This window comes from Chelonia mydas, chromosome 14 (genome assembly GCF_015237465.2).
Source record: "Chelonia mydas isolate rCheMyd1 chromosome 14, rCheMyd1.pri.v2, whole genome shotgun sequence".
NCBI classification, from domain to species: domain Eukaryota; kingdom Metazoa; phylum Chordata; order Testudines; family Cheloniidae; genus Chelonia; species Chelonia mydas.
Genome location: NC_051254.2, coordinates 40243079 through 40256540, shown reverse-complemented (window position 1 = coordinate 40256540; position 13462 = coordinate 40243079). Strand labels below are relative to the sequence as shown.

The 13462-nt window shown below is 49.5% G+C and overlaps 1 protein-coding gene across 1 annotated transcript in view; it reads left to right on the top strand.

Moving 5' to 3' along the window:
• The first annotated feature begins 375 nt into the window (after positions 1–375).
• LOC114018901 (zinc finger protein 2) overlaps positions 376–13462 on the top strand; it is a 59760-nt gene continuing 46673 nt past the window's right edge. Inside the window, exon 1 of the mRNA XM_043528126.1 lies at positions 376–535. Coding sequence (XP_043384061.1) covers positions 391–535 — 145 coding nt within the window. The 5' untranslated portion in view covers positions 376–390. The remainder of the gene's footprint in view (positions 536–13462) is intronic.

Sequence of the window (13462 nt, the reverse complement as noted above, 5' to 3'; positions counted from 1 at the left end):
ACTTCTTCTTCCACCCTTCCCCTGAGACATCATACAGCAGTGTGGTGTGCTAACAGCTGTGGAATTTCACTCCAGAGGTGCCTGCATTTCAGTGGTGGGGGAAATTATTCCTGTAGGTTCTATACGGTTTGTAAAGCTGTTTGGGCCTCCACCTCTAGAGCAATTATATTATTGCACGATGTTGAGCACAAGCTCCCCGGGAACCTCCCTTACCGAAGCTGGAGAAGGCGGAAGCACCCCCCGGGGCAAGCTGGGAGATGTAGTTCCTGACACCCCCGCGAGCGGAAGTGACGTACCATGGGGAGGACGAGCCGAGCTCGTGCGGGGCCGTTGGCGCCAATCCCAGGGCACAGAAGCCTTTTGTGCCGCTCGAGCTCTGGGCATGCGCACATGGAGGGGGCGGGAGTCCCGCATGCTCAGAGGCAGAGCTCCCCCTCTGCTGCTGCGGGACCGAGGTGTGCGGGAGGGTCTGTGCCGGGGCGACCTTCATTAACGTCCCCGGCCTGGGCCCTGCCCGCCCCGCTGCCGCCTCCAGGTACCGGAGCGAGCCCCGGGGGGGGCTCGGAGCTGCTCTCCCAGCAGGAGCCCAACGCCCCCCACCCCCGGCCCGGCTCTGCCCTGGGGGGGGGACCAGCCCCCCGCTCCCTGCGTTTGGCCGGGCGGGGGGGACGTGAGCCCGGGCGGGGGGCGAAGGGGGGAGACCTGGGGACAGGGGCGGGGGGGAAATGTCTGGGCAGCCCGGGCACGGCCGGGGCAGAAGAAGAGCAGGGGACCCCCGAGGAGCGGGGAGGGAAATGGGGGGGGCTGAGATCCCCTCGGATTTACCGCTCCCGTGGGGACCCAGCCGCTCCCGTCCTGCCCCCTTTCTCTCCGGACAGCAGCGATCCGCATCCAGGGTGACCTCCCCCGCGCCCCCACGCGTCTCTCCGAGTCCTGAGCCGCTCCCTGGCCCCCTCCGCCGCTCGCGCCCCGTCGCAAGAGCTCGTTCCCCGGGGCGGTGTCTGGACGGGGCAGCGGGTTAACGGGCGAGGCTGGGAGACCCCGACACCGCGGGGCCGGGCGGGGGGGCCGCTCTCTGCCGGCAACAGGGCCCGGGCAGGCCCGGGAGGGGACGGGGGCAGCGAGCGGCCCCCCCGGAGGCGGCCCGGCCCCGGGCTGCGGCCAGGAGCTCGTTCCTCCGCGGGGCCGCTTCACGCGCCGCACCTGGGAGACGCCTCGGGGCTGCCCAGCCCCAGGGGAGCCGCAGCCAGGCCCTGCCCCGCGCCGCCGGGACCCGGGGGGCTCCTGTGGGGGGAGGGGACCCGGGGGGGGCTTGAACGGTCCCTGTGCAGCCTCAGGAAATCCCCGGGGGAGAAGGGGAGGGCGGGAGGTGAGGGAATTGGATCCTTTCCCCGCTCGTGCCGCTCACACCCTGATACAAATTCTCTCCAGTTCTTCCCCTTTTCTCAAATGTCAATTTAACATCTCCGGTGTGGGGCATTTTCCCACCCATTTTATCTGCAGCGATTTGTCCTTGTTTAGGTGAGAGATTGTTCCCTGAGTCGGTCCCCAAAACATGGCTGCCCCTGGAGTGGGGGTGGGATGAGACGCCTCTTCTCTGCCAGGGTGGGAGAAGGGAGGAGCAAGTGCCCCCCGTGGAGACTGCCCAGACCCCGGTTTCCCAATCCCACTTGCTGGCCCCAAAATGCCAACACAGTTGCCCCCAGTTATCAGTTGACCGTCACCTGCCCATCCCCCACTGCTGCCCCCTTCCCTCACCCACGAAGCTTTCCAGCTCCTCTTCCTCCTTTGCCATCTTAAAACACCTCCTCAAAGGGCTCCCTGCTGCCCCTGTGAATGGGGGCCATCATTTTCTGTTTATGTATTGCACAGTCATATAAAATCCAGTCAAACAGTCCCCCTTTTCCAACTAGTTATTTCATAGCAACATAAAATTCCCTCTGATCTTGGTGTTTTTCTCTCATGTTATCAGTTACTTACTTTGTGACACGTATTCTTTGCAGATCTCAAAGATTGTTATGAAATACCCTAAACGTTTGCCCCACTTTTTCTCTAGTTGTCTGTTTCTAATTGATTATGCCCTGAGATTTTCCCTGTCTCTCTAATTATAAAATACTAACAAAATCTCAGATTTACACCTTTTCTCAGATTCTTCAACATGGAAATAAAATGTTTGCAACTGTTGCCCATTTCCTCTCTATTCATTTTTCAAAGACTGATGTGAAATACGCTCGGATTTTATCTCCTATCAACAAATGATATAAAATCCCTCTGATTTTCTACTTTCCTCTTTATAATTTGCAAAATGGGACGAGGGGGGTCCCAGGCAAAGGGCATGGCAGAGGCTCTGGGAGCTGCTACTAAATTTGTGCCCCGAGTCCTTCTCCTAGATATGGGGGGTGAGTGTGGTGGGAAGCGGGTTAGCACTGCCACACAATGACCTCTTCCACAGCATTCTGGACTCATCCAGAGTCACTGTATGGAAAGACAAGGAGTGACTCCAGATGAACAGTGGGGCAAATGAAATTAGCAATTCTCTCTGTGAGGAGGTGTTCTCAGCTGCTCTCCCCAGAGAGCTAAAGGAGGGAAGGCTGCTCAAAGGCTCTGTTCCTCTCTCCTAAGGATACTGGGGTTCAGCTTCCTGGGTCAAACGCTGCAGCCTCCATTGTGAACCGGGAGACCAGGTTTAGCAGCTGCTGCTACCCTAGCGGGGCTTCTGTGCTGGGAAGTGACCTTAATTAAAGCTTCTTCTCTGCCCGGCCCAGGTGCTGACTTTCTCCAGCTGGTACTTGCCCCTTGGGGCAGACCTGGGCTCTGTTAATACAAATTCTGAGCCACAAACTTCAGGTAACTGAAAGACCTCAGGGAAAGTGCTGGGGACTGGCAAGAAAGTGACTCTGCACAAACAGCCCCTCCTCGGTTCTCCTCCCATTAGCAATTGTCAGGAGAACATCCAGCGGTGGGATTGCAAAGAACCCAGGAATGGGACTTTCCCAGCTAGAGAGGCAGGGAGAGAGGACAGGGGAAGGAGAGACTGAAAGGGGCAGCAGTAGAAATGAGTGGGAAGAGAGATTTCCAGCTCTAGTCCACCCAGACACATGTGTTGCAACATCCCTGGGCAGAATCACTTTCCAGTGAACAAGAAAAGGATCAGACAGAGGAAAAGCCAGTTCCTGACTCCATATTCCCCCTGCTCGGTTCTGGCTGCCGTGGGGTCCATGTCCGAGGGAATCCCCCACAGTGACTCCTTTGGTTCTGCTCTTTTCTAGCATTGTGTTGAGAGACTTTGTTACGGAGTGGAGGGAGGGAGAGGGGAGGTTAAAAAAGTCTCTGTGGGCTTAGCCTGGCAGGAGGGGCCAGGTCTACACTGAAATAAAGAGATCAAGCATTTTTCCAGCACGGCAGAATCTAGGATATTTGTCTGCAAGGAAAGGGCCCTGGGGGAATTCTGATGTGAAATTAACTATAGCCTGTTCTGAAACCCCAACGATTACGCTTCTCACCCTCCCAGGCTGCAGAACGACATCCATGTTTCACTCCAGCTTCTCCCATCCTCCCATGGGACAGGGAAGAGTAATGGCTGCAGTGGAGCCAGCTCAGGTAGGGATTATTGGGGAGTTTTGGGTGGGTTCCTTCTGGAGGGAGAGGGACAGCAAATACACCTGAGATGGGAAGGTTTGCGCAGTCTGGTTTGGAGGTTGGTCCGGGGCAGGAAATCCACAAGGTGGAGAAAGGGAGGAGGACAGGGGGTGGCAAACCTGCTGGGAGTTATTTAATAAGTGTCCTAGATTCTGGGACCAGACCCATGAGGTTGGGAGGTGGAAATGCTCTAATTTGTTGAACAGAAAATAACCCACCTACATGGGACTAGGAAATCTAACCAGACTCACAGTGCCGGAGCCTGACCCGACTAACCAGTGGAGGCTGTGAGATATGAAGGGGACACCCACCAGTCAGGCTTAGGGGAGATTCCCCTCCCTTCAAATCCAGCTCCTTGCATTGAGGAGCATGTTGGACTTCCTGCCAGGGAGCTCTCCCTGGATCCTGCTGGGGGCTCCATCTCCTGTATCAGTCTGTGGCTAGTAGGTGTGTGATGGATCTGGTGGGAGAGAGGAGGGGCTCTGTCTTCATCCCCTCACCCTGGGGGTTCCAGGATGCTCTGAGTGAGGTGGGGGTGGGACTCTGACCGTGATCCACCCAGAGCTTCCATTTGATTGGCTCCTCTCCCACACAAAGAGAGGGGCAGCAGGTACTGAGTGTTGGATTTTTGCTCTCTTAGGGTCCGGTGACCTTCGAGGAGGTGGCTGTGTATTTCACCAGGGAAGAGTGGGCTCTGTTGCACCCTGCTCAGAGAGCTCTCTACAGAGATGTCATGCAGGAGAACTATAAGAATGTGACCTTGCAGGGTAAGGATTCCCATCCCCTCAGTTCTTGGAAGGGGAAATGAAGAGATACGGTTCACGCCACCCCCCAATGGCATCTCTGCTCTGTCCTGTTTCAGCATCACCCCAATATGCCAGTCACACACACACACACACGACCAGAGACCTTCCCCTGCTGAAGAACACTTTGGGAACAGAGCACAGGAGCAGTATCGCACAGTGTCAGATATCTCTTTTTGCTCAAGTAAAACTGGGGCTTAGGTCCAGCATAACCAACAGAAGCTTCCTACCCCCGGCCTTTTCTGAACCCCTGAGCCTACTCCACCTGGACCAGAATGTGCTTGGGGTGTAACAAGCAGGCTGCTGGAGTCAGAGCTGCTGGTCCAGGGTTACTTATCACACAGACACTCAGATGACACAAATCCTCACTGGTCTGGATTGCACTGCAGCGTGTGAAAATGGCTTATGTTGGTAGTGAAACTTCCTGAGACATGGAGAGTCTTGCTTCTCCATCCGCACGTGCGATAGCCACAACCTCTCTTCTCTGCAGGCTCATTGGATTTTTGATTACCTCATTCTCACGTGACCCTGATTCTTATTTTTCACATTCTGCTTTTCTAAACTAATTAGCATCTGTTGCTCCTGAATTATAGCTTCTAATTTCCCAGTGTTCTCCACACCCAGGGATTTTTCTACTCTCTCCCTTTACACTTGGCTCACTAGATTCCCTAGTACATAAGAGCGGCCACATTGGGTCAGACCAAAGGTCCATGTAGCCCAGTGTCCTGTTTTTCGAGAGTGGCCATGATTTTATAGACCTCGCTCATATCCCCCTTTCGTCTCTTTTCTAAGTTGAAAAGGCCCAGTCTTTTTATTCTCACCTCATATGGAAGCTCTTCCATACCCCTAATCATATTTTTTCCCTTTTCTGAACCTCTTCCAATTCCAGTAAATCTTTTTTGAGATGTGGCAACCACATTTGCATGCGGTATTCAAGATGTGGGCTTACCATGGATTTATAGAGAAGCAATATGATATTTTCTGTCTTCTTATCGATCCCTTTCTTAATGATTCCCAACATTCTGTTTGCTTTTTGACTGCCTCTGCACCTTGAGTGAACGTTTTCAGAGAACTCTCCACAAGAACTCCAAGATCCCGCTCTTGAATGGAAACAGCTAATTTAGACCCTATCATTTTCTATGTATTGTTGGGATTATGTTTTCCAATGGGCTGCAATACGTGCTATCCTGACATCTAGTACTGCTGAGCTCCTGCATTCAGTAATATCCCTGCCCTTTCCCCCAGAAATGTGCATCTTGCATTGTCCAGCACACTGCTGAACAATGCAAACTCATACGAAGTCTGTCATTTCATCGGTGGAAAATGACATGCACCAGCCTCATTATTCCAGATGGAGTTTCCAGCACACTTTAATCCAAACACGCTGGTTAGATAAAACAATAAAACCAAACTGTTAACTACTGAAAAAAAAAGATTTTAAGTGACTACAGGTAATGAGGCCTAAAAGTCAGAATTGTTTACAAAAGAAATGCAAGATAAAACACAAATTAACATCTAACTTAACAAGCTAAAACGGATTCAAAGCAAATGTTTCTCTCACCATATCCTGAGACAGGCTGGTGGCTGTCCTTTCAGCCAGGACTCCCATAACCCGCCCCTGCCACCCAAGGTCAGTTCTTCAGGAGTTGTCATGAACAGAGGGAAAGGGGGGGGAAGAGAGAGAGAGTCTCAAGCATTTTTCTCACCTCTTTTTAGAGTTCAGTCCTTTGTACTAGAAACAACTTCAGTTCTCAGCTGAGTGATGCTGACAGGCTGTCTGTGGTCGATAAGAGCTTCAAGTGGTCCCTTTGAAGGAATGTACATGTCTTCTTCACACCTTCCCAATGCCCGAGAATGGCTGTTTGACCAGCTGTTTGCCTTGCGGCCTCTGAGGGAACTGGTCTGTGGGTGTTATGATTGTTATGATTTTCCAAGTATGATGATTTTGTTTCTGTTTGTATCACCTTTGTATTGTGAGATAAAGAGATGTAGGGTATATTTGTATTTCCAGACTTGTGTAGTGTTTCTGGGTGGCACCCACAGACATATTGGCGTCAGCACTGCCTAGCCTCTTCGATGGCCCATCCAGGGTCATCAGCTGTACAATGAGCCCATGGAAAGGACCAAGGGGATACACCTATTGAGTCAGCAAGACATGCAGGGGTGCGCCTGTGTACTGAGAACTCCAAGGCTTTTCCATGCCATCTGCTGTGAAACTTGTGTTTGGGGCACAGGAAGTATAAGCCACATGGCAAAAGGAATATAAAGGGTAGCTGCATCATCTCCCTTTTGTCTTCAATCCCTCTTCCTACCTCTGGAGCAACTTCTCTACAAACTGAAGCCTTGAACAAAGGCCTGAATGACCCATCCAAGCTGTGGATGTGTTTCAGATGGACTTTGAAGTCACTAACTCACTAAGTAACCTCTCACTGCAGTGGACCTAGGTGCTGACTGGGACAGAGAAGTGGAATGCAATAAAGGGGGCTGCGTGATTTCTTTTTTCAGCTTCTTGGTAACCAGTGTGGGTGATGAGAAGCAGTTTGTGACTGGTCGGTGAGTTTAACTTCAGCGTTAACCACCAGTTTGGGGAGGATATGCTATCCCTTTTTCAGCCTGCCCCGACCTTGGCCTTTTCAGTGAGGGACTGCCCCAGGCACACCAGCTCACACTAAGCACTGAAGTTAATAGAATGTTTATTTATGACAAAGTCTTGTGACATCAACTGAAGTCCTTTGTTTTCTTTCATCTGAGCAGAGTTTCCAGTTTCCAAACCTGATGTGATCTCCCAGCTGGAACAAGGGGAAGAGCCATGGGTCCCACAGGAAAGAGAGATCCTGAGAGCTCCCTGCACAGGTGAGGAAACATTAAAATCCAGAATCTATAAGTGCCTGAAGGAAACCTCTGGGATATCCTACAAAGTCTTGGGAGGTCTCTCAGTTCATTATTGTCTCTAGCAGGGGTCGTATCCTCAGGGTAAATATAGCTCATGGCTTCCTATAGATCCTAGCAGACACCAGGCAGAAGTTTCCTCCCTTCCCCCTGTGAATTTGGATGGGATGTGAAGGCTGAATTGATCCCCCTCCTCTCTCCTATTTGGTGGAAGAGTTTGGGGGAGTTCAGGACCTGATTTTTATTTGACCCCTCTCCAGCACTCGTTTTCGTTTGGTCTTCCCCTTTCCATCCCTGTTTGAGGTTTCTCTCTCTATCACAGCAGGTGATGCCATGCTTTGTGAGAAGGAGGAGCAGAATTCTCAGCAGGAAAATGTTGAGCAAGTGGATAAACACAGAGAATTATTGCAAAGATGGAAAAGGAATGTGTCCAGGAGTCATGAGCAGGGAAAATCCTTTGCGATTCATCACAGACAGGAAAGAGAACAAGGAAACCAGCCATTGGAGAAAATGGTTAAATTTATTTCCTGTCGGGGAACTCAGCAGGGCCTCAAGGAAACCACAATCCAGCAGGAAATCCTCAGCAGAAAGAGGAAAAATACATGCAGTGAGTGTGGGAAAAGCTTCACTTGCAGCTCAGCCCTTTCTAATCATCAGAGAATCCACACAGGGGAGAGGCCCTATGAATGCAGTGATTGTGGGAAAAGCTTCACTAGCAGCTCACCCCTTTCTAATCATCAGAGAATCCACACAGGGGAGAGGCCTTATGAGTGCCGTGAGTGTGGGAAAACCTTCATTTGGAGCTCATCCCTTTCTTCTCATCAGAGAATCCACACAGGGGAGAGGCCCTATGAATGCAGAGAGTGTGGGAAAAGCTTCACTTGCAGCTCAGCCCTTTCTTATCATCAGAGAATCCACACAGGGGAGAGGCCCTTTGAATGCAGTGAGTGTGGGAAAAGCTTCACTTGCAGCTCAGCCCTTTCTAGTCATCAGAGAATCCACACAGGGGAGAGGCCCTATGAATGCAGTGAGTGTGGGAAAACCTTCATTTGGAGCTCATCCCTTTCTTGTCATCAGAGAATCCACACAGGGGAGAGGCCATACGAATGCAGTGAGTGTGGGAAAAGCTTCACTTGCAGCTCAGCCCTTTCTCATCATCAGAGAATCCACACAGGGGAGAGGCCCTTTGAATGCAGTGAGTGTGGGAAAAGCTTCACTTGCAGCTCAGCCCTTTCTAGTCATCAGAGAATCCACACAGGGGAGAGGCCATACGAATGCAGTGAGTGTGGGAAAAGCTTCACTTGCAGCTCAGCCCTTTCTCATCATCAGAGAATCCACACAGGGGAGAGGCCCTTTGAATGCAGTGAGTGTGGGAAAAGCTTCATTAGGAGCTCAGCCCTTTCTAGTCATCAGAGAATCCACACAGGGGAGAGGCCCTACGAATGCAGTGAGTGTGGGAAAAGCTTCGTACAAAGATCACAGCTTTTTCAACATCAGAGTATCCACACAGGGGAGAGGCCCTTTGAATGCAGTGAGTGTGGGAAAAGCTTCACTAGCAGCTCAGCCCTTTCTAGTCATCAAAGAATCCACACAGGGGAGAGGCCCTATGAATGCAGTGAGTGTGGGAAAAGCTTCACTTGCAGCTCATCCCTTTCTTGTCATCAGAGAATCCACACAGGGGAGAGGCCCTACGAATGCCATGAGTGTGGGAAAACCTTCATTTGGAGCTCATCCCTTTCTTGTCATCAGAGAATCCACACAGGGGAGAGGCCCTACGAATGCAGTGAGTGTGGGAAAAGCTTCAGTAAAAGCTCAGGCCTTTTTCTGCATCGGAGAATCCACACAGGAGAGAGGCCCTATCAATGCAGTGAATGTGGGAGAAGGTTCATTCAAAGATCAGGCCTTGTTGATCATCACAGAATCCACACAGGGGAGAGGCCCTACGAATGCAGTGAGTGTGGGAAAACCTTCACTACGAGCTCAGCCCTTTCTAATCATCAGAGAATCCACACAGGGGAGAGGCCCTATCAATGCAGTGAATGTGGGAAAAGCTTCACTAGCAGCTTAGCCCTTTCTAATCATCAGAGAATCCACACAGGGGAGAGGCCCTACGAATGCAGTGAGTGTGGGAAAAGCTTCATTAGGAGCTCTGGCCTTTCTAATCATCACAGAATCCACACAGGGGAAAGGCCCTACGAATGCAGTGAGTGTGGGAAAAGCTTCACTCAAAGATCAAGCCTTTTTCACCATCAGAGAATCCACACAGGGGAGAGGCCCTGTCATAAATATAAAGGGAAGGGTAAACACCTTTAAAATGCCTCCCTGCCAGAGGAAAAACCCTTTCACCTGTAAAGGGTTAAGAAGCTAGGATAACCTCGCTGGCACCTGACCAAAATGACCAATGAGGAGACAAGATACTTTCAAAGCTGCAGGGGGGGGAGAAACCAAGGCTCTGTCTGTGTGATGCTTTTGCCGGGAACAGAAAAGGAATGGAGTCTAAGAACTTAGTAAGTAAGCTAACTAGATATGCGTTAGATTCTGTTTTGTTGAAATGGCTGATAAAATAAGCTGTGCTGAATGGAATGTAGTTCCTGTTTTTGTGTCTTTTTGTAACTTAAGGTTTTGTTGTTGAATCTGATTACCCTGTAAGGTATTTACCATCCTGATTTTACAGAGGTGATTCTTTTACTTTTTTCCTTCAATTAAAATTCTTCTTTTAAGAACCTGCTTGCTTTTTCATTGTTCTTAAGATCCAAGGGTTTGGGTCTGTGTTCACCTTTGCAAATTGGTTAGGATTTTTATCAAGCCTTCCCCAGGAAAGGGGGTGTAGGGTTTGGGGAGGACTTTTGGGGGAAAGACGTTTCCAAGCGGGCTCTTTCCCTGTTATATATTTGTTAAATGCTTGGTGGTGGCAGCAATGAAGTCCAAGGGCAAAAGGTAAACTAGTTTCTACCTTGGGGAAGTTTTAACCTAAGCTGGTAAAAATAAGCTTCGGGGGTTTTCATGCAGGTCCCCACATCTCTACCCTAGAGTTCAGAGTGGGGAAGGAACCTTGACAGGCCCTGGGAATGCCGTGAGTGTGGGAAAAGCTTGACTCAAAGATCAGAACTTTCTAATCATCAGAGAATCCACACAGGGGAAAGGCCCTACAAATACAGTGAGTGTGGGAAAACCTTCTCTAGCAGCTCAGCTCTTTCTAGTCATCCGAGAATTCACACAAAGGAGAGGCCCTACGAATGCAGTGAGTGTGGGAATACCTTCTCTTGGCACTCAGCCCATGTTAGCCTTCAGAGAATCTGCAAGGGAGATCAACACCATAAAAACCTCTAGGGCTGTCAGTACTTTTTTTCTTTTCCTGATTCCTACATAGTAACTTGGAATGCTGTTTGCTGAACCATTATCCTTCAGCTTATCCAGATGAGTGCCCCATTTTTGCCTTTTGCAGTTCGCCCTCTTGAGGTGGACCTATTTGTCCTTTTTATTGTCCCATGAGTAATTTGAGTGTGTGCTTCCTATCAGGAAGCGGGGAGCATCACATTTATACCATTCCTCCTATTGCAAAGTTATTGTTAGTCACCAATGATACAGATTGTATCATTGCCAGTTGTTCTAATGTTCCTCTGGGTTTTGCTGAAGAGCAGTTATGTTGGGAACTTTTCAAATGATATGTAAGTGAAGAGAAGCAGGGGCTGGAAAAAAAAAGTGTCATTTCGGACCCTCCCCCCACATTATTCAGATCCTAGTATACTGAAAATGTTGAAAATAACATAACTGACTCTTGAGACAGTGCTGAGTGAAGTATGTTTGAATGGATCAGAGGAGAATGTGCTGGGAGAATCTCTTGTCCTGATTCTGAATAATCAGATGTCACATGCTCTGGAATTTCACTTGACACTTTCACTGTCAAGTATTCTCTCTCTGTGATGTGGTTTCTGTCTGTCCTGACGGCTGTTTGCTCACCCAATTGGATATTAGTTCAGTTTGATATGATGGAGCTCAGATCTATTGGAGAATTTCCAACAAATGAACGTCTGCTAAAGTGGTCATTCCTCACTTCAGCTTTGCTTTTTCCCCATCCCTCCATGATGACATGGAGAAAGTTCAAGTGCAGTTCTATCAACATGAGAGAACTCTCCAATTTACTGGACACGCTAACAAAGAAACAGCAGTGACTTTAAAATCTCCACTCGGAAATAGCAAACAACAGCAGAACCCCATCTAACTGAAGGAAGTACATATGATCACAGTGTAGTTCAATTGTTGAAGTCAATATTGTCTCAGATAATCTGGGGAGAGAATTCCACCGTAAGTGATTTTGAACTAGGCAAAATGCCCATGTATTTGGTTCCCAAATCATGTGTAACCCAGGCCCTACAAAAGATCTCTCCTAGTTAACCCTATGTGATGAGGAATCCTGCCCTTCGTGACACAGATGTTGACGAAATAGAAGTGGGGTTTTTGTTGAATTTATCCTTTGTATGTGCTAAAATGTGTATAAAATCAGTGTTGGCAATCTAATAGCTGCAGAAAAATGGCTATTTTTGAATAGAATCTCCAGCTCTGGTAACTAACGGAGATTCTGATCCAGCCCTGTATCCAGTCCCTTGCCTGAAACTGTGCCACCAAATTAAAGAAAAGCTGGGCATGTTTTGGGGAGCCATTCCTCACTAACACTGTTGATATTTTGAGTGGTTTTGTGAAGGATTCTACTTCAGAGAAGTGTAAATTTACCCTAACCAAGGCCAAGGATTTGGAAAGAACTGGGGTGAAAAGAGTACACACTCAGTTCTTGGTTTCTACTCCAGAAAAGGAATGACCATTGTCATTTTAGTATCTTATTGTTCCTTTCTCTGTTTTTTGTGCTCGCCTTTCTGTTCTATCAGAGTGGGACCGTAGAGTTCAGTGCATGCGTGACAAAAGCTCATTGGTGCCAATTTGCAAAGGAGTCACTGTTATTTACAAGCAACTCCTGTCTCAGACCTTACAAACTCACCACACCAAATACACTGATTTTATGACATTTATCCAGGAAGCATAGCAGTGAACATCTCTACTGAAAGCTTGTAAATCATTGTCAGGAGATCTTCTGTTGTGGGTCTCTCTCCATCTCTCCTCTTGAAGCTGCTCCAGTTTTGTTAAATCATTGGAACTGGGAATTTGAACCCTGATCTCCCAAGTAGGTGCCCTGACCACCAGCCTGCAGCATCACGCTCCCAGGTGCAATTAATGTTTAATGATTTATGCAAAGTGGAACAGCGCCAGCAGGGGCAATTGAGACTGCCCCACCCAGGGCACCCAACTGGGGTGTAGGAGACCTGGGTGCCCCTCGCTGCTCCTATCAGATAGAGATGGGATTTGAAGTCAGGTCTTCCACTTGCTGACTCAGTGCTCAAACCACTGAACTCGGGCATAGAACAAGGGTTCCACCTCTGGTGGAGTTAGGTGAGCAGGGCTGACCAGGCTTAGGTGCCCAACTGACGGCAGCCAACAGGAGGCACTTAAGTCCCTTTGTGGCAGAAGGCTTGGGCCACCCCTGTCCTTAGCTGTTCCGACTGGCTGGCTCCGGCAGCTCTCCATCCAGCACACTGGCTTTTGTGGATCCAGCCCCTCATAAGAAAGGCACCCAGGGCTCCCCCAGAAAAGCCATAAGGGGTTGCACAAACTGACCATTTCTCTGCATTTAACCCCCCGCCCTGAATGAGCAGGTCCCTTGACTCACCTGCAAAAGTCAAGAGAAGTAGCAATTTTATCATTTCTAGACACCGTGCGAGTCTCAGCTGCAAGCCCTGCTTCTCCCCGTAATGTCAGACACCAATTCGTGTCCGGCTTCCTCTTCCCGTGAAGAGTGAGGTTTAATGTGAAGATTGGCTTGGTTTCGTTAGGGTGACTGTCTCTGAGCTCTCTTCACCCACTCCTGCACCCCAGTTCTTCACTGAGACACTAACCGGCACAAAGCAATGGTCAGTAGTAGTCTTGGTGCCCAGGGATGTTGTCTCAGAGCTGGGATGGCCAAAGCCCAGCACAGGGTGTGACCAGTGTGAAATGAGTTTGTCATAAATATAAAGGGAAGGGTAAACCCCTTTAAAATCCCTCCTGGCCAGAGGAAAAATCCTCTCACCTGTAAAGGGTTA